We start from the raw sequence: 24,098 nt of genomic DNA, 5'->3' as shown, positions 1-24,098 counted from the left end.
ACAAAGTTATAAGTTACTTTTTTTTTTATTCAAGAGTTTATCTCTCAAAAATTCACTACTATTGTAAGTATAGTAATAGACATGCATGTAATTTTCTAATAATGACATGCTTATATTATTATATGTAATGTGTCATATTTCTTTTTAATTGGCTCTACAATCCGAGGTTTCTTAACATATATTTTTTTATGGAGAGGTGGATGTTAGCAACTTGCTCAATCTATTAGGTCCATGCTCTGGATTCAGTAAAAAATATAGATATATATCTAAGGCAATTTGTGACATTTGGTTAGAAGTAATACAGCCCCCTCAAGGTCAAAGAAACATCTAATTTTCTCTACTTTACAGGAAACACCAAACACCAGTAAATTTACATTCCACTGACATTAGCAAGAGACACATAGTCAGGAGATTGAACCATTTTTTATCCGTTGAGTCTCTTTGTCACTTAACGTGATGTTATTTTATGTCTAGTACAATATGTAACTCAAAATTGCAAAACATTGAGATATTTCTTTGACCTTAGGAGTTGAATATTTTTTTACTATAGAATATTGTCTAATGTGTAGCTGCCGATGATAACCTTAGGAATACACAAAAAATTAATTACGATAGAACAGTTTCATCTCTCCCTTTTATCTCATGTTATATTATATGTGAAATGAACAAGGCAGAAAGTCGAAATATGTTGTTTCATTTTGTTGATTATAATATCATGACAAAGTTATTTATGGCTGGATCCATAGTACATGATTTATATTTATATGGTGAACAATATTTAATTTAATTAATAAAATGTATTAAATTTACATGCAATTAATTTGATTGTGAAACAAAGTGTTCATGACAATCTTAATTTTATCATCAATAACAGCTTAGCATGCGGTTGCATGTGAAATATTATCTGCCAATACACAAAATTAAAAAAAAATCCGGTTTTGGAATTTTACACCTTTAGGAATGTGTATACTTATTTACCTAAATGCAATGATTTTTTATAGAAAAGGAAGGTGGGTATATTGTGTTTTATTAACAAAGACATATTATTATGTATATTAAAGCTGTTTCTTTAGCTTTAAAATCATTACATATTCGAATAATTGTCAAAGAAAATTATTATTCATGGAGAAAATTAAATATTTTAACAAAATACACATTAAATAAATACATGTTTTAATAAGATAGAGATACGGTGTATCCCTAGGGCACTACAGAAGCCCTAAATGTATCTATCTAATAATGTCACAATGTGAAGGCATCTGCTGGCATATTAAATATATTATTATAAATATCAATACGATAATATTATATTTATTTAGTATTTTGTCATATTATCTTATAATATAAAAAATGTAAAAAATAGAAACGTTACAAACACCAAAATCTTTTGGCAATAATAATAAATTTTGTACTAAAGTTACAATAATAAATAAAGAATTAAGTCTATGGCTGACAATAAAAGGATTATTTTCATAAAAGGCAATAAAATTGCAAAAAGCACTTTCATTCAAGGCGGGATTTCAAAGTTGGACTGGAAAAGTCTTAATATACATCTAGTTTATACATAGTTCAAAGAAAAGTATGTGCAAGGAATTGCAAATGTATATAGAGATTTATTTAGTCATAAATATATTGCAAAATTATGTAATTCTTAACAAGTTTTCTGTCAATGAGACCAGCTAATAGACATCGTGCTATTTCTTATATAGGTATCAAAATAATAAGTATTGTCATACATTTGTCAGTTGTATAATAATGAATACCAGTGGAAGTTTTTAACTCGGTATTCCGTCACTATGAATTTCTATTTGTCTATCAATAGTGTAGTTTAAATCACATTAAGTGTTAAAAGTAACAGACAATTTATCGGAAGATTGCCGTAACATACTGAAACTGCATTTAATAATTTCAGAAGGAAAAAGAGAGAGAGAGGGAGTGGCCAATGAGAAACAAGGCGATATAACAGACGCGATCTCAGCAATAACAACCATGCCAACAAGCATATTAGCCTCTCCTGCATCTGCACAAAGCACTGGTTAACTATAATATATCAATTCCATTGTTATTCGCAACCCATAGCTCGCTCTCTCTCTCTCTCTCTCTCTCTCCTGGCAATACAATGTGAAATACATGTTTATAATTATTTTTAAAATATTCTCATTGATTCACAAAAAGTTTTAAAATGTTGGATGAGATAAACCTAATTAAAATAAAAGTTGTAAGATCCATCTATGGGAATCACGGGGGAATTTCATTAAAACAATTGCATGCGTGATAATCGGAGGCGGTCAGAGCTGATGGGCTTGGTGGCGGGCGTCTCTGACGGAACGCGCGTGCAATTCTTCCCCTGGATGAAAGCCGCCACCCGCGTTTCCTGGAGGAGATGCCATCTTGGGCTTGGGTTCGGGAACACCATTCTGACGAAACTTAACTGAATATTTGTAAAAATCTGACATCTCGAAAGGCTTGGTCTCCTCCCGGTAGGGAATCCACTTCCCCGATTCGACGACGGTACAATTCTGGGGAGATTCGTAGGCCACATCGCGGCGCAGCGGGCGGGCGGGGGCCTCAGGAGACGGAGGGCGCGGAGGGGGACGGCGGAGGCTGCCGGTCCGTCGGGGCGATGACGGGTCAGGCGCCGACGGAGAGTCCAGCGACGACTCGTACCACTCTTTCTCTTTGGCCTTCTGATCGTAGGCGTCTTCGAGGCGGTCATCGGTCGGAAGCGGAAAAGAGAGAGCAACGGGGGCGCGTGCTGGTTGAGGCACCGGCGGCAGCCGCCGCGGATCAGATTCGAGGGTGTAGCGGGCCACCCCTGTGGAGGCGTCGCCGGCAAGCGAAACGGCATCGGAACGGGAGGTGAGGTGATAGGTTTGTGCGCGCTGCAGGGTGTTTCTGCGCGAGGGATCCGAGCGGTGCGTCGGCCTCGGGCCCACCGCCAAGTGCTGGCTCTGGGCTTTAAGCCGGGATGCGAATTGAAAAAGTAGTGGCGCAGGATCAGGCTCGCTGGTGCTTGGCATGGGTCGTCCGCCGCGGAGAGTGACATCTGGGTGTGACGAGCTAAAGTGGGTTTCGCGCGACCGCGAGAACCGCGACGCCTCCGGACCGGACGAGTGATAGAATCCGTCGAAACGCTCTACGGTGACAGTGCGGTGGCGGGAGGGTGCCCCGGGGAGGGACTCACCCGGGGGCCGTCGCGGCGGCGGCGCAGGATACGACCACGAGGATGGAATTCCCCTTACGTCAGGCGCGGGTGGGACACGGTCGGCCGACGCGCCCTCGGTTTTTCTGGGCCGCCCTGAGGGATCGCTCCGGACGGCGGGGATTCCCGGGACGGATTGGGTCGATAGGCGGTGGGACCGTCGCCTCCTCGAGGGCGAGCCGGCGTCCCCGCTCGACTCCGAGGGGCGGCGAGGCGACGGTCGCGGCGTCCCGGGGCTGCCGTCGTCGACGGTGCCGCGGCGGCGGTCGGGCTCGGATTCTGCGACGGGAGTCTCGGCGGGAGCGTCCGCCGGAACCTCCGGGGGCATGACTCCCGTCAGACGCACCTCTTGGACGCAGAGCCTGTAGAGGTCCTCATTCTTGGCCGCGAGAAGAATCTCCAGCTCCCGTTTTCGGGCCTGCAGTTTTGCCAGTCTGTCCGAATGGAGGTCACTTCCCGCCGCGCTGGTCCCCATGGTGGACGTTTTAGAATCGGATCGTTTGAAATAACGTAAAATAAACGTCCATAGAAACGAAACAAAACTATAATAAACAAAATCAAAAGCTATACAAAATTGACATTCATCAGACACCCATTATGGGTGTCAACAATATAATGTTGCCGTCATAGATATTAAAGTTGCCGTTGAGATTATTATCTATGAGCTAGTATGTCTATGGTGGCAGGGATGCTAGGCTGCTAACAATAATTTTCCCCAGTTTTTAAAATAACTGCTTTTCTTCCGAAGCTTGCTTTTTTTTTGTCCAAGTTAGTATTATTAAAACGATAATAATATAGATGGTATATCAGTCTCGAGAATTACAACGCCTTATATAATTTTCGGGTCTTTTTACTGGTCTCCGCCACCGGCCGCTGTCATCTGTCAGTGAGCGCAGTGTTGCCAACCGAACTATAATTATAGTACATTTTGATTCGCGTACTATTCGAAAAGTTACATTTTCGTCCGCGTACTATTAAAAAAGTATAGTACGTCAAAAATACCACAATTAAAAAAATGCTATTTTTTTATAGTACTTATTCCACTTTAATTAATATATTAGGACCGGTTTCGTCCGCCTCAGTGGGACATTTTCAACGTTGAAAATGTCCCACTGAGGCGGACGAAACCGGTCCTAATATATTAATTAAAGTGGAATAAGTACTATAAAAAATAGCATAAATAAGATCTCAGTGTGCGATTTTAGTCAATGGACATGGTTTTGAAAAAACTAATGTGACAGTTAATGACGGCGGCCGGTGTTAGCATTTTTCGGTCGTAAGAGGTGTTATAATTAAGTAGGACATCGGAATTTCTCGAATTCTCCGTTATGTTTATGACAAACAAAAACTTTCATTTTCTCTACACGTACTATAATTTTTGCCGAAATACTATAATGGCTTGGACCGCGTACTATAATTCGATGACAGAAAGATAGATAGTATTCAAAATGGCGACTGACAGATTACGATGACGGGAACCAGTAAAAAGCACCTAATTTTCTGCTAAAGAGGTTGGACACAGGTTGAATCAGTGATTCTCAATCTTTTTGACAGAACCCTTGAGATACTTTTGTCAAATTTCGAAAAAGCGCTGCCTTATTATAATAATTATTATTTTGCGAACAATGTTCTCAATAAGATTTTTTATAAGTTCAGTTCTGCATCTGTTCAATGTGGTTTGCTTGAAATATATACATATATATTTTAATTTGCTCTACAATAATCCAATGCAGATTTGGACCGCCTCACGACTCTTCGTTCCTCTGTTCCTTAACAGATCTTTGTTTTACGAGAAACGGATGTTTGTCTCTTGCTCAACCTATTAGGTTCAAGCACACATTGAAAACAACATGTTAATTTTTGTCAGAGCCGGGACCCACGACATTATATGCCTGACACGTAGCTTCTCGGCCATCGTGGAAATAAAATAAATCTATAATAAGTAGGAAGGTAGGTAGGTACCTAATAGAAAAATAATTTGTAAAGTACTACCTAAATGAGTCTTTTCTAGTAAGTATCGACGTATTTACATTTCATTGATAGATCTCCTTTAAACATTCTCATATTATTTTGCCCTCTGGTTATAATTTGAATAACAATAATTCTATAAAATTAAATTTAACAAAAAAATATTCTAACGTAGGTACCTACCTACAATAAATTATAGCCTTAAACATCAGAAATGCAAAATGGCCACTTATAGGGACGAGCAAAGAGAGTTGTTGGATAAATCCAGGAAACATTCCAAGTTGTCACGCGGCTGATGGTGATCACCAAGAATCGATAACTTTAACATATTTTAAAAGTTAAAAGTTGAATGCCATTCAGAATCATCGGCAACAGTACAACTTACTGTCTTACAGGAATATCTATCTCTCTTGAACATTTTGTATTGAAAGCCAACGGTGAAATGTATTCGAATGTTGTATTACTATTTTTTATTACGAGACGTTAAAGGTATATAAGCCGCAAATAAAAGCGTAGGCAAGCTAATTCTGATACTCATTTTGGAGTAGATTTTTCATAGAATTCTGTAGAGGATTTTTTTATTCTACAAAAAATATCATGTTTTTATTTTGATGTAATACAGTATTTGAAAATAGTGATAATATTACAATTCTGATCGTCCACATATTATCAAGTATCAGATTTCTTGTCGGGTTCATAGAACTGTTGAATATTTTGTTTTCTGATTTGATGTGACTGAAAGTTCTCAACTGAAATGTTTCCATGAGTTTTAACAATGATGTCATCGAATTGATCTATTTCGCAGGGTTTTGCTAACTCAATTGACTCTGAGACTACTACTGCCCCCCTAGATAGCTCCAGCCTTGGGAAATACTGGTTTATTCCCATGTAGGTATATGAAACAAAATTATTATTCATAAAGAGTAGGTACCTATGTATTTTAAAATTTATTTTCAACATTTTATTATGTAAAACTAACCTAGCAGAAAAATACGAAAGCTTGCAATTTGAGATTTTTTTTGATAATTTACAATTTCAACTGTAATAACTTAATTAATAAATATGTATCTGAAAACATTAAAAAGATTTTTAATTTAAAGATAAACTTACAATTGTAAAAAAATGTGAATTCGTTGCAGGGTCACATCTTATTATTACATTGATTTTAGGGTCATATTTATTATTAAAATTTAGTTTATTAAGTATTCAATTTTTCGTTGCTTAGATTTTTGACTAATTCATCGTTTTATTATTTTTTATATTTATTTTAAAAAACATCGATTTTTATAAAAATACAAATGTATATAACTTGAAATCCTTTTTATTTATATCAAATTTTATTTTAGGTATGGTCCCAATATTGAAGCTCGATTACATTTTTTTACAATTCTAAGTTTATCTTTAAATTAAAAAAAAAATTAAAATCTTTTTAATGTTTTGAAATACATATTAATTAATTAATACAGTTGAAATTGTAATTTATCAAAAAAAAACTCAAATTGAAAGCTTCGAATTTTTCCGCTAGGTTCTCTGCTGGCGTGCCTCTCCCCCTTAACTATGGATTATAAATTTTACCTATGGATTATAACAAAAAATTGAGTATCTTTTGCAAAAGGTCACATTCTGATAATGTCTGAAAGTAAATAGGATGGGAGATGGGTAGCAAATAAAAAATACCATTAACTTTTTGAAGTTTTATTAGATAAGTAGGTAATTAGTATTTTAGTTAATAAATACGTTAATAAATTGTTTAATAATTTTTTTTGGATGATAAATGAATAAAATTATATCTGTTCGAATAGTTTTTACATTTTTCTGTAGAATTGTAGACGGAAACGTAGGTAAACACGGTAACTACCGACTTTGTTTTTATTGACAGTAAACTTATGTGTTTGAATTCCAAAGAAGTCCATTTAGCTCGTTTCACCGATTCTGTGAAGCAGAAAAAAATGATAGTCGGATAGAGTGCGGTCGCGACACTTGCATAACAATCTATTTCATCGTTAGTTTTGTCAGTGGAGTTAATGATAGACAGATTATTACAATTGAATCTTTCAAACATACTATTTTCTTTCGTACTATTAACTATATTTGGATGATAAATGTTGAGCGTCGAACGACTCGATCGGCGAATCGGATTCGAAGAGGAAGCCACAATCTCTAGAGACGTCAAGAGACGGCCGCCAATGGGGGATCCTAAATCTATCCTTTCGAAAAGAGTCTCTCGTCAACGTCATATACAGAATACGTGCATATTTCGAGAATGTGGCTTCCCCTGATGCGTCGAGCTCGACCCGAATTTTAGAGAAGGCTTTGCATGCCTTCCGGCGCCCCGGTCTGCGGTCACTTGACAGGCGCCGAAGGGCGAGAGTTGCTCCGCTGCACTTTGGTGCGGCTAGCTTGGGTTGGCCGCATGAAACCGGACGGTGGGCGTGGAGAAACCGAGGAGCCGCCTGAATCCGCGCGAACGAGTGTCGCGGCGGCCGGCCGTGCTACCCGATGCGCTACTGAACTGCCGCTGGAACTGCTGCGAGATGCTGCCACCGGAGGGCGCTGTGCGGGGGGAGCGGGTCGCGGCCGAGGCGGTGGTCCCCTTCTCACTGTGGCCACGGACGCTGAAGAGTTCAGCGAGCTGCGAGAGCTCCTGAGGGACCCGCGGCTACGGAGGCTGCCCACACTTGACTGTGAGTCCGCTTTGCGAAGGCCGAGTGGCCGCCTGTCCGGCGCTTTGACGTCACGCGTGGGTGGCCTCGGTGATGCAGCTGTGACGACACGACCTCCGGCCACCCGGACGGGGGCTTCACGCTCTGGGGGCTCGTTGCAACCGGAGGAGGCGCCCTGAGAGGCACTTTCCGAGTTGAGGCTCTGCGTCTCTTCAAATCCTTCATCTTTCAGTTCGTTCTCCGGGCGCCGCTCTGGATTCTCTCCATGACCGGCGCGCACACCGAAGGTCGCGTGGCGAACTGACCCTTCAGCCGGCGACTTGAGCTCTCTGATCGCCTTCTGCACATCTTCCCTGTTGATGGACGTGCGGTGTCGTGTTCGATCTCCTGTTTTGCCTGCAGGAGCGGCGACGACCTCCCCTCGGGTGGCTTCTCCCCCTTCCCGACTCGGAAGTCTCCGCTGCCATTTCTTGAGCCGACCGTCTCTGTCATCCACGTCTGTTGGTTCTGCTTTGCGGACGCCCACGACAGGTCGCGAAACGCTTACGTCCAGTACAGTCGGCCGCATCATTCTCGTCTCAGCGACGGCCTCCACCGGCTCGCTCTCCTCGGGGCCGGCACACCCCGGAGAGTCTTCACTCAGGGAGTTGTGGTCGGCGGGTCTGCGGAAGCGTCTGGTGCGACGTGCGGCGGAGTGACGGTCGAATTGGCCGTCGCCCAGAATCTCGGCATTGCGCGCATTTCGTGATTCCCTCTCATCCTCAGCCCTCCCAGTGACCACCAGGGATGGCTGAAACCTCTTGCATGGCTCCCTGACTTCGCTAGGTGGAGAAAATACCCGTCTGGTGACGGGCGGCGTCTCGATGTTGTCTGAATCGATTTCAATTTTGTCCTTTTCCGGAGCGGCACTCCTCCGGGCGAGAGGAGTGAGCTTGGATTTATCCTCCTCCAGAATGGATCCGAGCGGCGCGGCGTCGGGGGTCTCGATGGTCTGTCTAGACCTCTGTCGTCTTATGCGGCGCATATCCTCCGCGCTCTCCTCTGCTTTCTGCTGCGACGGCATGTTGCCATTTTTCGGTTGCACATCTGAAAATATTCAATTTGTTTATTACAATATGAAATAGATACCTATCTTTGGAATAGAGATAATTGCAAGCCAAAAAATGATGAACGAACCTTCTATAGCTTCCATGGCGCTGACAACATCCTTGTCTAAGACAGCGGAGGGTTTCCAGTCGCGCCTGTCTCTTCCGTTCTTCTGTCGATTCTGGCTGGTTTCATTCTCCTCTTGATTCTCTGGCGTCTTTCCTTCCGGCAAGGTATCCAAAGTTCCACTCCGTTCACTTTCTGCAAATATTTTTTTTACATTCTTAAATTAGATTTCCGGATTTCAGATAATAATAAAATGTTCACTAACAAATAGTTATAAATGTAGAAAGTAACCTGAATCCTCAAAAGATCTTCGATTGACTTGAAGTCGTCTGGCGCGGGATCGTAGCTCATCTGTCTGCTGGTCTTGATGATTAGCTCGCAGCCATGACTCTATTTTCTGTCTCCATTCCCTAAAACAATCATTACAATTAACCAACAATTTCTGAGCATACAAACAACATAATAATTAGAGTCAACCATTCAGGGTTCATGGCCCTCACTAATAAAAAAATCTAACTCAAGTCAAAAATAGATAAAAACCTAAATGATAAAATGTTTTTGTTTTTGAAACAAACTTTTTCTGTTAATTCTAAAATAATATATGAGTTATTTATGTTGACAACGGTTTCGGGCTATAAACTCATTTTTGGAATGGTCGACTATAACTGATATCGAAAATTTGGATAACCTTCTTCCAATTTCGGATGGATGTAATAGAACGAGAGGGTATATAATTATATTAATACATGGTTCTCTTCTCTTTCACAACAGTGGCCTCTCCTATTTTATTTTCTTATTTATTATACATTTGATTTTTATTTTTTTATGTATACAGATTGAATTATCATTCAGTATTACACGGAAGGACTAATAATGAACGGGTTAACATCTACCATTAATATGGTCATCTATGAATTTGCTTGTCATTACTTATTTATTTATCTCTACCTGTATTCAAGAAAATATCAGTTTAATTAATAAATAAATCGTGTATTTACTTTGGCTTGGGTCCTTCCTCCTGAGGGGCGTCAGCAGGTTGGGGCGATGGTTGAGGGATATTTCTGGGAGATGGTGGTCGCTCTCGAGCACCACTTGTTATTTCCAACCTAGCTCTAACCGGCCCTCCTTGTCTTGCCCATGACCGATCTAAACAAAATAATGTAATAGTACAGATACGTTATAGCGTAATGTAAACCTTATTCTAAACTATTTTTAGACCTATTACAGACCATGATACAGTGGTGAAGAGTGACTTTTGGAGGGAGGTAAGTGACTAAGTAAGAGGAAAAAAATTCATACTTGTCCCTATACCCTATTTACACGTGCATGGATTTACTGCTGACAAGTTGCAAGACTGCATGCATGGATCAAAAAATTTCAGAAGCTTCCGAATTTTCACGCAAAAGTTGGAATTTGTGCGATATCTGCGCTTGCGCAGTAGAACTATAGTAAAGTATGTAAATACTACTAATAGATAAATAATATACTACTAACTGTATGTAAATAAATAGTACTACTATATGTAAAGCATTTTGACGTTTACAATTTTTAGCAACCATAGTACCATAAAATGACAATAATGAGTCTCTCTTACACTTGAAGCATGAGATTTGCAAGACAGTCAGCACTTTTATGTGTGAACAGTTATTATCGCGATAGTTGGATTTGGACATATTGGTGCCAGTACATCCATGCACGTATACAGGCGCTATTAGATAGGCATGCCTAGTTGAGACCAAGATAAACATTTGTGTAAAAATATTTTATATAGGTAACTGAGGATATTTTTTTTGTATTCTGTAATGAAAAACATGTGTAAATGTACTGATAAAAAAGCAAGTGTGGTCATATTTGTTGGAAAATTTTAACATTAACTCTTATATAAGTCATCATTTTAATGGTAATCATATTTATCAGTAGGATAGCAGTAAAAATATGTTTAATTTTTACAAATCTGCATTTGGCATATGGATTGAAATACAATATAATTTCTTCTTTCGATCATGTCCGATCCTAATAGGATCATATGGGCCTCCACAAACCTCCACAATATAATATTGTAGCATTATTGAAAGATCATTTTTTATTTCTAAATGAAATAAAGCACTAACCTAGACTGCCCCACGATTTGCGTTCTCTTTGCGTGTCACCAGACGTTCTTAAGAAGCGCAGGAGACCTCCTTCGTCTTCTTCTGAAGGTAAGCGGCCGCGGCGTCTGCGGAGGCTCCCAGTCGGTGTTATATCTGCAGAATATTATAATATTAACTTTATATACTTATTTGAATGTTTTTACATCATGGAAATTAAATTAAAACGCACTTTATACTACAGGTTAAATGGATTCCTACGTTTTATTATATATATTTTGACTATCTTGATACAATTTAGGCTTACCATACATCCCGATTTGAAAATATGGTTGCGGTATTAAAAAGTGCAACCTCGGAAAATGGCAATTACGAGGGTGGGTCAATAATTCCTTAGAAAAAAGCATTAAAACAGTTTTTTTTTATTTATTTTTTTTATTTCTCAACATAATCTCCTTGGAGCTCAATACACTTGGTTAGACGTTTCTTAATTTTTTTTAAACCGTCAGAAAAATAAGTTTTCGGAAGGTCCTCAAAATAAGCATTTGTCCGATCGATGACTTCTTCATTTGAAAAAAAACGTTGTCCACTTAGCCATTTTTTTAAGTTTGGGAAAAGGAAAAAGTCACTGGGGGCTAAATCTGGCGAATACGGTGGGTGGTCGACCAATTCGAACTTCAATTCTTCAATTTTAGCCATTGATCGTAAACATGTGTGAACACGGGCATTGTCCTGATGAAAGAGGATTTTTTTCCTGTTTAAATGAGGCCGTTTTTCTTCAATTTTGTTTTTTAGCTGGTCCAATAAAGATGCATAATAATCCCCTGTTATTGTTTTTCCTTTTTCCAAATAGTCAACGAAAATAATTTCACGCGCATCCCAAAATACAGTAGCCATAACCTTACCAGCTGATTTCACGGTTTTCGCCTTCTTTGGACATGGTTTGCCTTCGCAATCCACTGCATTGACTGTTCTTTCGTCTCGGGAGTATAGTGGTGTATCCATGTTTCATCTACAGTCACAAAGCGACGAAAAAAATCATCCGGATTGCGTTGCATGAGCGACAACAGGGCTTTAGAGGCCACCACCCTATTGCGTTTATTGTCGACTGTGAGCAAACGCGGCACCCATCTTGCAGAAATATTTTTCATGCCCAATTTGTCATGTAAAATAGAAATGACGCTACCTTTTGAGATCCCTGTAACCTCAATCATCTCACTCAACTTTAATCTTCGGTCACTTAACACCATATCGTGGATTTTATTGATCATTTCTGGTGTAGTCACCTCTACAGGACGTCCTGAGCGTGGTTCATCCTTTGTTGATGTACGACCACGTTTAAATTCATTTAACCAGTTATAAATAGTTGCAAGTGAAGGAGCAGATGTGCCGTGAACTAAATCCAACTCATTTTTTATTTCCTTTGCTGTTAACCCTTTTATATTAAAATGTTTAATAACAGCTCTAAACTCAATTTTCTCCATTTTTGTAAACAAGCAATTTTTTTTTTAAATGTACGAGAAACACACAACAACCCGACCAATCTGATTGAAACTTCGCAGCATACTGAATCGGTAGTGCCGCTGCATGAAAACAAACCGCTTACAGTACTAGTCGCGCCACCTGTCGGCTTTTCTAAGGACTTATTGACCCACCCTCGTACTTTGACTTTAAGTCAGTTATGCACCTGTTGTGGAGTGATGTTAATGTTCGATGTTGATGCATTTATTTTCGGTAATCCTGCTTTGAAAAAAGAATCAAATTTTGTTTGCACTTTTGAAGTCCACGGATTTTTTATAACCAACTCTCTAAAATTACGAAAATGCGTGTAATATAGTTGAATTTCATTATCTAACGAATAGTCGAGATGCGATCTTATCACTGATAACGTTATTTTCGGGCGCACTGTTTCTTCTTCCTCGCCATCTTCACTTACATCCTCATTTTCCAAGATCATAACTTCATCTGTTATTTCACTTTCAGTCATGATGTGATACCCGCTATCACCTTCATCTACTTCTAACCATTGTAAACTAATCGAATGGAGTAATAAATGCATCCATTCACATCGAGTAAACAAAATAAACTGCTGTGAAGCTGTGTGAATTAGCGGTCAGTGTTGCAAACGTCAGTGCTATGTTCAGTCTACGAGCAGGACAGCATTACGATTTGAATTCGAGTGCGAGAGATAAGACGTGATTATCATGCGAAGAACGCTGTTTACAAGCGGTGACACTTGGATTTAAACATGTATAGCATTAACAGGATCTTTTTAACTATTTTCACATTTGACCGGATATTTTGTCCATTATATCGTGGTCAGCTATATCAAGGTATCCCTTTTTGAAAAAATTTTGTGACTATAAAAGTAAGTGAAATAATACAGTATTTTGTAAAGAAAGTTCACGCCAGTGATAAATATTAATACAGTAAACTCCCGATTATCCGTGCATGAATTTAATTTTTAAAAAAATTGCTCACTTTTGTAAACATGAAACTTGCTGCTTATTACAACCAGAAAGGAGCATGGAAGGGTCTTTGAAAATTTTGATATATAAAATATTGAGAAGTGGTTAGAATTTCGAGAATTTTGAGAAGTGGTCAGGTTTTCAAATAATGAACAACACAACATGGCACTGACATCTGTCGACACTAGTACATCGATCAGTGGGAATTCGAATATAATGATATAATAGCTTTTAGGAAAATTCGAACTGATATTAGAAAATCATTAAAAGATGCCTGCAAACAAACCAAAATCACAGATTTTCTTAATAAATAATGAGTATTAAACATGTTAAAATAATTGTTTGCTTTAGAAATCTATAACATTATGTAGTATTTTAAGCATAGTTCGGATTATCTGTGTTTTTCGCTTACCCGCGCCGCCTCTCCCCACTACTAGCCCGGATAATCGGGAGTCTACTGCAACTTTTTAATATGAAGTTATGTTTCTGTTAAGAATAATTATTACTACATAAAACAGTTATTCTAGTTTTTTGTTAAGAGCATACATAAGTGAAACGGCAAAAAATTTTCAACAGTAGGTGCGATGAAATTTCGCACTCGTCGCCAATTGGAGACCGACAGTCGAGGTGTGAGCACGTCAATTTGTTTTGTCATGGCGTCGGAGGAATATATTCTTAAATCGTGTAAAAATGACTAAAAAACTTTACGTATGGACTTGAAAAAGAAAACATGTCAATGAATATACTATTATTATTACTATTAATACTTATTATTATTATTACTACATAACATTAAATGGATGCATGTTGAATTTTTATGACAAAATTTCGTTCGGCACACGTCATTTGCACAATACGCGCATAGGCCATGCCTCAACTGAAGTATAGCCTTAACCACTTCATTACTTAGTTGTTTTGAATCATAATATACTTGAAGCTACTTTCCTCTTTCTAAAGTCATATAGAAGGTGCTCACTTTCCGTTTCGAGCAAACTCTCGAAATTGTCTCGGCTTGAGAAATAAATATTATGGTAAGTCTATTTATATAGATAGTCAAAACAGAACAAGCACTTCATAATATCTCGTAATACGTAACTGAAACGAAGATAGTATAATAATACACTCACATACCTATCAGTGGCGAAGGGTGACTTTTGGAAAGAGGTAGGTTATGGAGATCGAAGAAAAGGAGCACACTTGTAAGGTATACACACGGGAAATAAGACAATAATACGATATTACTACTGATGAATCGGCACACTAATGTGAACGTCACACTAAATCGATAAAATTTTAATAGCTCACTGACGATATAGATTTGAGCAATGACTATAAATTATGTATTTTCCTATACCTACTCGTAACATACGCCTAAAATAAATATATCATCGGTAAATATAGCAGTATCAACAGCCCAATATGACAAACAACTAAACAAAAAAATAATATACTTATATATTAGCCTATGACTGAATTAAATAATAAATAATAATCACGAGATAAAATTATTAATTATTTTTAAAAATATTCTATCTTTATATGACGTGATTGAACAAATAGAAATTATTTTTTTTAATTATCGCATTATTAAGTGTTATTTTAATAAAGCGCTAAAGCGACAGTCCTCGACACTAAATATATAAGCTTTGCCTTTTCAGCTTAGAGATTCGTATGAATAAAACCAGACAACCCCGATGCCATACAATAAGCTCGGAGAATTCATCTCGAGTGAATCGATATTTCAATATACTTCGCTAAAGGCGCTGTTTTGTCACTTATTATTTATTCTACATTATTCTGAAGATAGATGTCTGTTATTTATATTTTTTTAAATATTAATTATTATACTGACGATATATTCATTTGGTTCCCGCATATATTTTTATTTAAGTATTTACATTTAAATACATACTTTCTGTCTATTGTTCTTAGAAGGTAGGCTTCAAATAATTGCCTACTATGGAGCCTTCGCCACTGATACCTATAATTATTATTATGTTAAATTATATTAATAACAATGATAAAGAAAGCCATACATAAATTAAATGATCTCGGCATCGCTGTTCCATTCCACAAGTCATTGTCATTGGCCATTTGTTAGTAGATGAGATCTTTAACATGTTATCACCTATAAAGTTAATAGTTAATAGTTAGTCAATTTGGTTATTTGCTATAATATATTAAGGAAAACATAATATTACACAGTCATCCGTTACTAAACAATGCCAACGGTTTAAACTGTATTCGGGTTGAATACAAAATGTTATTCTTATGATAAGTTCAATTTACACAGTGACTTAAAAGATTAGCAAAGGATGTCTGTACTGAAATTTGTAAAATGTTGTTATTTACAATAAAAAGCTGGTTAATAAAATGCGCTAACAATTATCATTTTATGAGATATGATTCGAGATACCTCAGTATGTTGAAAAGTATCCTGAGGATAGATATCTAAAAATGGGATGTTATGTTTTGTTAAAAAATAAAAGCAACATAACTATTATATTAGGTATTCTTGATATTAAAACGGTATTTAAATGATTTTATTGGTTTGTCCCACACTGACTGCACTATGCATTTTGATATGGAACCGAACAGGTATACAGGCGGCCCTCGACTTTTGAACGTTTTACTTTTGCACAATTCGCTATTTCCTACATTTCTTAAAATTTAGATTTTTGTTGATAATGTGAAAACTGTGCGCTTCCATGCAGTCGCTCCTCTCTCCTCCGCTCCCTGTCACCTTCTCAAATATGTTAAAGAGTGGTATTCAACTATCTCTTGACAAGTTTATAAAGAATACACCTGATTGCTAATACCCCTCATTAAATTTGTTATACCCGTTGATAAATAAATATTTTAAAGTAAATACACCTTGTGATTTTTTTTTTTTACTTCCCTCTAGTTTCGAACATTCAATATTTAAACACTTTTTCAGGAACCAGTTACATGCGAAAGTCGAGGGCCGCCTGTAGATTGGTATAAATCAAATTATTGTTAATATTTTCTTTCTGTCAACTTATGGATATCATGCAATTGCCTGCTGACCACGGGATAGAGACTGGTAAAATTGTGATCAAAGTGGTCAGCTTAGTGATTATATTAGCTGGTATGTGTGAGAATGAGACTCTAATCTTAATGATAGTTAGTTCAGTTACGGCAAAATACAATGAACTCAAATATAAAATAATAATATGTATTAATACGACGATACATTTTATTAAACATTCAACAAAGAAACGGCATGTTAAAGTCTTTAGTAGGTATGTATTATTACAATAAAATGAAAAATGACAAGCTGATCTGGGTAAAATTGATTATTACATACCTGGAGACGCATCGATAGTTACGCTGGGAAGATTTTCAGGATCCAGTCGGCGAGAGGGTCGCCTGGCCTGCGGGAATCCCGCCCGGATGTCCAGTAGAAGAGAGTCCACCAGTCCGCCTTCTGAGTCTGAGCATGGAGTGCCAGCATTGCTTCCTGTGACGCACACATAAACACATGTTAAATTTAATTTCTTTTAATAACCTCCTGAACAGACCAGATATTTTCAGACCATTATAATTTCTATACAATACAACTGATCTCTATCGAATACCTACTTAATTCCTCCTATAATAATTACATAAAACAAGACTCCAAAGTGTTAGTATTTATAGTACTAATACATCGGTAAGAAATGTGAACCGATAAATGATAAATTGATAAAAGCAGAGCCAGTTTGACTGTTTTTTAAAATTTCCTCCTTTTAGTAAAAGCGGCTAATGCAACTGCTTATGCATTTTTATAAGCTTATTTTTGGGTCTAGGGAAGATGTTGTAATCTCCAGCCCCTTTCAATAAGTCAAAATAAATTCCATAACCATATAAATGTGTATTATCAAATGTTAAGAGTTTGTATATAAAAATAAATACCTACGGGGGATCTCAACCGTATATGAAATACCCTATTATCAATCACCTACCACTCCACCTCGTTGGGACAAATTCATGATTAATAGTTTGCTGATTTCCCCGTAGAGTATCATAAGCTATAAAATTACAATAAGTAATTATATTATGGTTAACATATATAATAGTAACAGCCCAAGATGATTGAGCAGTAACGTGTCGGCTTATAATGTCGTGGATCCCAAGTTTGAACCCCAGGTCTGGCAAAATTCACATGTTGTTTGGACGTAATATTTTGCGCAGGGGGCTAACATATTATATTCATCGTCAAAACAAAAATCTGTTACATAATATGATCCTTTTAGAATCGAACATGGTGATGAAATGTAAAATGACAGTATTAGCCTATAGAAGGTATCTTAACCTTGTCTGCGGCGAATCTGATCTTCACGTTGCGTGCGGCGTGCAACAGCTTGCTGTTCCTGAGTCCGGCGACGTGTGTTTTCTCCCGCCGCCTGTCGAAAGCGGACACAGAAACCAAGCAGCACCTGAAAATTTTGCAATAGGTATATTTTATGAATTTAAGTTTTAAGTTACATAAATAAATGAGTCGGTTTCGTTTAATTTACAGGACTTGGCTATCACAATTATCTGGACACCATAAAACACTATATATTATTATAAAGTACCTAAGTAAGTAAATCTTCAAAAATACCTGACAATAAGTTTATAATTGAATTTGATGTGGATGTGAACACTTGGCACCAACCTTAAAACATTCATCAAGTTTGAATGATGCGGGGTCTTCACAGAAGAAATCCGCCAGCGACACTCGCATTGTCTCTACTTCTTCCATGTCCTTTTTGAGCGCTGATACTTCTTTTGTGGCCATCTGAAAATTGGGAATAAAGAATAAAGTATGTCCCTATGTGAATCAAGTAATTTGTAATAAAATACTAGGGTAGTTTGAAAGGTGTGTTAAATTTATATTAGATGACGTCACAATTAAATTAAAATCACTTTTGACAAAAATCATTATTCTAAAATGATTTCTAATCTGCCAAAATTTTACTCAGATTCAGAGTTAACTATAGACAACCATCTGAATCGTATACTTTCGCATTTATTGCAGCAATGACTTTTGCAATGATAAAATTGCATACATAGAGCAGAGATTATAATATATTAAGATGGTACTTCAGTGAAACGGCAAATAATGTTCAACTATAGGTGCGACGAAATTTCGGACTCGCTGCCAATCGGAGAGCGATAGTCAAGCTGTGAACACGTCAATTTGTTTTGTGATGGCGTCGGAGGAATTAATTCTTAAATCATATAAAGATGACTAAAAAACGTTACTTGAAAAAGAAAACATGTCAATGAATATATTATTATTATTACTAATAGAACAATAAACATAAAATTAAATGGACGTATGTTGAATTTTTATGACAAATTATGTTTGTTCTGCACGCGTCCTTTGCACAATCTTCACGTCGCGTAGTCACAATCCTTTTAGACCGTGCCCCAGTTGAAGTATAGCCTTAAGAGACCGTTTATTTTACGAAGAACAGTTTTAGGCATTCACACAACCCATTAGCGTTCTTGCACCGGATCATATACTTTCACGGATCAAATTTTTTTGACAGACCTCAGACTCAAACTGGTGACCCACAGTTCAACCAGCTAGAGTCTAGCTAGACCAAAGGTTCCTAATTTTTTTCCCCCCGTAGACCCCTTACCGTTCTTTTTATTTTCTCGTGGACCACCTCTCACCCTGCCTAGTATTGAATTTTTCTAAACTTATTGACTTCAAATGTGGACACTAGACCAACGTTGGTGCAAACAATCAAATGATTATATTATTTTTTTACTCACAGAGAGGAACTCATCCATCTGACTTTTGATATCATTATCTGTCGACGGTAACTCAATTTGTTTTTCCAATTTTGTGATGCGAGTTTCTAGGGCATTGATTTCATTGTTGATTTGCTCCGCTGTTGTTTTCGATGCGTCTTCCAGCATTCGCACGTCGTCAGCAAAGTGGACCAAGTCTTTGTTTTTCTTCTCGGCTTGCTGGAAAAAGATGTTTAAATTTAGTTAGAGCTATTGGATAGAAGGGATTTTATCACATATTTAATAGGATAGAAATGCAAATTTACTCCATATTTCTCCAAATTCGAGAATCGTATCTTCTCTTACTAGGACACGCACGCAGGAGGTAATGCACTTTTCATTATTTTTGTGTTCCTTGGATTTTATAGTTAACAAGAAATTGTCAAAGTTAAGCTGTAAATAATTTGCATACAAAATGCCCAGTTTTCTAAGGTGTAAAGTAAATAATTATATTTAATACCCCACGATGGCCGCACGGCTAAGTGTTAGCCAATAGCGTTGTGGGTCCCAGGTTCGATTCCTGGGTCTGACAAGTACACATATTGTTTTTCAATTTGTGTATAAGTCAGAGTATGGACCTAATAGGTTGAGCAAGTTTTCTTATAAAAACTAAATCTTTTAAAACAAACTCCACTCTGTGGAGGCCCATATGATCTTATTAGGATCAGACACGAAATTAAAATATAATATATTATATTATAATATCGATAACATTCAATTTCTATCAAGTATACTCAGTCGACATTAATGATGGTTTTCTTTCAGAGCAGCATAAGACTTGATAAAATATCATGACTTTTGATTAAAAATATGGATCAGTAAAGTTCATCTCATTATAATAAATTATTCTAAATGATTTCTTAAGACATTGAAAAAAAATTGTATGACATCTCATCACACTCACAATGGCAACGTAATGCATTAAATTCATTCCTGGCTTATTGGCTCTTATATCGGTGAGTTTTTGTAGAGAAGACAGTTTAACGCCCGCTGCACATCCAGCGTAACCGCCGGCATTCAAAAAATTTCCCGCCATTAGTGCAATGTATAATACCTCCTAGAATCATAAAACATATGTTACATTCGAATTATTCATTGAAGTAAATAATTAATTACAATTATTATAGTTGACAACACTGTTCTGAAGGATGCGACGCTCTTTTGTTCTATTCTTCAAATCTGCTTTTCTTTTGTTTTTGTATATCATTTGTTTTTATTCTGCTGTCACTTTTTTGAAATTAAAACTTGAAGCATATCAGCCTAATAAGAGCATATTTCAGTTTTAAAACCTCATCACACAATAATAGAAATATTTTTAATGTTTCTATGAAAGATTGAGAGACATCTTAAGACATCCGTATTAATTATAATAACTATTGTTTATTACACAGCCATAAATAATTCAACGACTATAATTTTAATGGGCTTCACCAGGTCAAGTCCCAAATCAGACAATTGTAATCACGGGGTGCTCACCGTTGTGAAGTGTTTTCTCTCTATCGATACAGTGTCCGTGTTTCAATACGTATCGAAAAGTGTCAACATTTGCCTGACTTGGGCCATTGTGAGACATGCCATTAACAAAAGTTCGACTGCATAGTGCTACAAATTTATCTGTAGAATTGATGGAGGAGCCATAATCGAAAATGTCCTAATCAAAACTCGAAACCGCTCGAAACTGAACAGAATCTGTCAGTGGAATGACGTATTCAATATGGCATCATTGTAATTCCATTTTTGTCCGCTCTACAGATAAATAATTTGTGGGATTGTAATAATATGATGGCCAACATAAACAATAATCAAGAATCTATCCACGGACAACAAACAACAATAGGAAGCATAGATATTGAAATTTAGTAATGATAAACATAATTGGTAGGTAAAAATGGTTGATTTCATAAAACTCTTACATTATCCAAGTTTCTTTACAATGGCAATTTCTATCCAATGCAATTTACAATATTTAGGATACATTTGAAAAAAGAACGTGTGGAGATAGCATAAAATTATTATGAGATAAAATTGTATGGATGGATAGACTCAATGTAATATGTTTTAGCGTACCTGCAAAGCTTGACTGGATGTTAAGTCATCTCCCGCTACCAGAATGGCATTGATCGAGCTTTCCAAGTAACTGGTGTTTGTTCCGAATTCTTCTTTCAATAGCATGGCTTCGATCCTCAATTTATAGCTGGAAGAATGAATACATCGAATATTATTTAAAGTTTCAAGTGTAGATAGATAACAGTGGCGAAGGGTGACTTTTGGAAACAGGTAGGCTGTGGAGAAAGCACACTTGTTAGATGTATTTACGGGAAATAAGAAGATAATCCGACATAACTACTGATGAATAGGTAGGTACACAAAAACCGATGAAATTTCAAAAGCTCACTGATGGTATAAAATTAAGGAATTAATTTGAATTATGTATTTTCTCAAATATAAACGCAAGATACGCTCAAAATATATTGAAAATATCCGTTGTTGTGAGTCTGTTCTATAACAATTTATAATTTAACCCGTAAACTAGACATTTTAAAATACTTCTATATTTAAAACACAGACTTAGATACAATATGAGATTTCAACTTACATAAATGGCTGAATAAATCGTAAACTAACTGACAAATAAAAATCACGAGATAAATTATTTATTATTTTTTAACAACAATCAATATTTATATGTGATTGAATCGCTAGAAATTATTTTTTTTAATTATTTTGAATAAATGTGCACTTACGTAATATTTAGGTGTAAGCGCTCCTTAAATAGCTTACCAATTTATATGGGCCACCGCAGACGTCTTGAAATTATGAGAAACAAACTTCATATAAACAAAGTTTTCGACTTCCATACAATATGTAAAGCGAAACGAGATGTTGCTTATTTTTTTAAACCTTCGAGACATGCCATAAATGGTGCTTATTGAAATAGTGGAAAATATCATAAAATTATTATGACAATAATACGATAGATGTCGTTGGGCATATTCATAAAATTAAAAACTATTTTTCTTAAGAAGGTAGGCTTTAAATAATCGCCTAGTATGGAGTCTTCGCCACTGGTAGATAATACATATTAATTTATAAAGTTGTCAAAACTCTTACTTTGGTAACTGAATTAGCATCATGAGAAATTTCTCTGCATTTCCAAGTTTGGTGTTGTCTCCATTGAAGGCTTTAAGGACATCCAACTCATCCAGTTCGGGTAGAAGTCGCAGGAGACCGCGCAGTCGTTCTGAGCCCACTGCGCCTTCCGCCCCACTTCTCAGCATCTCCATTATTTCTTCATTTGAACTGTATGTATAATAAAAATACTATTTTTTATACGGAAACACCCATAAAATGTTATGTATTATTTTTAATTAATTATAAAGTTTGATTGTTATTTTCTATTGGAAACCAACTGAAACGCAGAAGAACACGGAAAATAAGAAATCTATGATGCTGTATCAATAATTAGTGATAGTAGGAAGATAGTGGTAAAGACTACTTGTTGGATGGATGTAAACTTTTATAACAATTTAAAAGAATAATAATTACACATTTGGACAAGTAAATGTAAGGAATATCCTACACGCTAAAAAAGATCATTAAAAAATCTTAAAAATTACGGGCATGTCAAATTCAACATCTTTGTTTTTTTCGCCATTTCTTCACTCGGCCAAAACATTCTAACACCCACAAAAAAGATCACCTACATTCAACTTGTCGGTGTGATGTTTTATATTAAATTTGCAGTACAGCCATAGCATCAGCCTCAGCGTTTTTTTATAAGTAAACTGTAAATAATCGTTTAGTATATAGTCTTCACTACTGATATAGATATAACCTACTGAGGATGACCTCAGCCGTCTTTCAATAGATCCAGCGTTTATTTTGTGCACCAGTATGAACAAAATAAATGAAGTAATTTTAGATACCTATAACTACAGTAGTAGATACAAAAAGTATATTTTAGTACCTAGTTATATTATTGTTAAAAAAAAAAATTAGGTTCATAATATTATCTGTAACATTAGAATGACACTTACCTTCTGAATTGCTTAAGAAAGATATTGACATTGAGACTCCGCTTTCCATCGAGGAGTATTATCTCAGTGGTTTCCTTCCGGGGGCGCTTATCGGCGGATTCTAAGTGTGAGCGCCCTAAACGCGGAGAGGATCCTGCAGATCCCGGGGGAGCTTGCTGGCAGAAGAGACCTTCCATCTCTTCCCAGTCCAGCGAACCCGAAGATCCGTGCTTGTGATTCGAAGCCACAATCGACCAGATGTTGTTTTTGCCTATCACCTGAAATTTATCAATTATTAAATTTTATTTTGTTATTTGACATAGCGTTTTTCAGATAGTGCGGTCAGATATTACAAAATAGTGTTCCATACCATCAATAAATTTATTATTGCCTTAATATAAAGAAATCTGAAATAGTATCTACCTTATATTAGAAGATAAATAGCTGTCTAATGTCATTAATAAGATAAAATAATAGGTAGATATACATAAATGCATTATTATACGAAACGCAATTCTATAGGAAACTGTCAAAACTGTCTATCTCGCTCTAAAAGTTAACACAGTCAAGAGATGTGCTGTTAAAATATAGCACTTTTTGACAGTTCAGACGGTTAACTTATTGTAACAATTATAAAATACCTCAATACAGAAATATGACAAACTACCCTTGATAGCCGCCAATAGCAGACTTGTGTATAGAATAGATGCGCTGGTCTGGTTAAGTGACATAGTTACCTCATCGCAAGAGTATGC

At 36.7% G+C, this 24,098-nt stretch overlaps 2 protein-coding genes across 5 annotated transcripts in view; both read right to left on the bottom strand.

Moving 5' to 3' along the window:
• Positions 1 to 2,085: 2,085 nt before the first annotated feature.
• sstn (stepping stone) lies at positions 2,086 to 3,791 on the bottom strand. The gene has a single exon (XM_085956877.1). The coding sequence runs from the start codon at positions 3,675 to 3,677 to the stop codon at positions 2,289 to 2,291; it is 1,389 nt and encodes a 462-aa protein (XP_085813003.1). The 5' UTR covers positions 3,678 to 3,791; the 3' UTR covers positions 2,086 to 2,288.
• Positions 3,792 to 6,849: 3,058 nt separating this feature from the next.
• The window catches only part of form3 (FH2 domain-containing protein formin 3), a 103,808-nt gene continuing 86,559 nt past the window's right edge, over positions 6,850 to 24,098 (bottom strand). For 2 of the 4 annotated variants that reach the window (XM_085957169.1, XM_085957168.1), the window contains exons 8-20: positions 23,365 to 23,621; positions 22,439 to 22,627; positions 21,395 to 21,521; positions 20,232 to 20,384; positions 19,310 to 19,507; positions 18,201 to 18,323; positions 17,856 to 17,979; positions 16,869 to 17,021; positions 11,097 to 11,228; positions 9,984 to 10,131; positions 9,277 to 9,395; positions 9,010 to 9,180; positions 6,850 to 8,919 (exon numbers count right to left, since the gene is read on the bottom strand). In XM_085957169.1, the coding sequence (XP_085813295.1) occupies positions 7,514 to 8,919; positions 9,010 to 9,180; positions 9,277 to 9,395; positions 9,984 to 10,131; positions 11,097 to 11,228; positions 16,869 to 17,021; positions 17,856 to 17,979; positions 18,201 to 18,323; positions 19,310 to 19,507; positions 20,232 to 20,384; positions 21,395 to 21,521; positions 22,439 to 22,627; positions 23,365 to 23,621 (3,300 nt within the window). In that variant the 3' untranslated portion in view covers positions 6,850 to 7,513. The remainder of the gene's footprint in view (positions 8,920 to 9,009; positions 9,181 to 9,276; positions 9,396 to 9,983; positions 10,132 to 11,096; positions 11,229 to 16,868; positions 17,022 to 17,855; positions 17,980 to 18,200; positions 18,324 to 19,309; positions 19,508 to 20,231; positions 20,385 to 21,394; positions 21,522 to 22,438; positions 22,628 to 23,364; positions 23,622 to 24,098) is intronic. The other 2 variants (XR_015071834.1, XM_085957171.1) reach the window with 2 other exon arrangements.

The sequence above is a fragment of the Rhyacophila brunnea genome, unplaced genomic scaffold, assembly GCF_057557595.1.
Source record: "Rhyacophila brunnea isolate RB1 unplaced genomic scaffold, BYU_Rbru_1.0 scaffold_6, whole genome shotgun sequence".
Lineage (NCBI taxonomy): Eukaryota > Metazoa > Arthropoda > Insecta > Trichoptera > Rhyacophilidae > Rhyacophila > Rhyacophila brunnea.
Note: the sequence above shows the minus strand (reverse complement) of the source record. Positions and strands in the feature narration are given on the sequence as shown.

What these genes read in the sequence shown, in the direction of transcription:
- sstn (XM_085956877.1), bottom strand. Translation starts at nt 3,677, where the DNA reads ATGGGGACCAGCGCGGCGGGAAGTGACCTCCATTCGGACAGACTGGCA.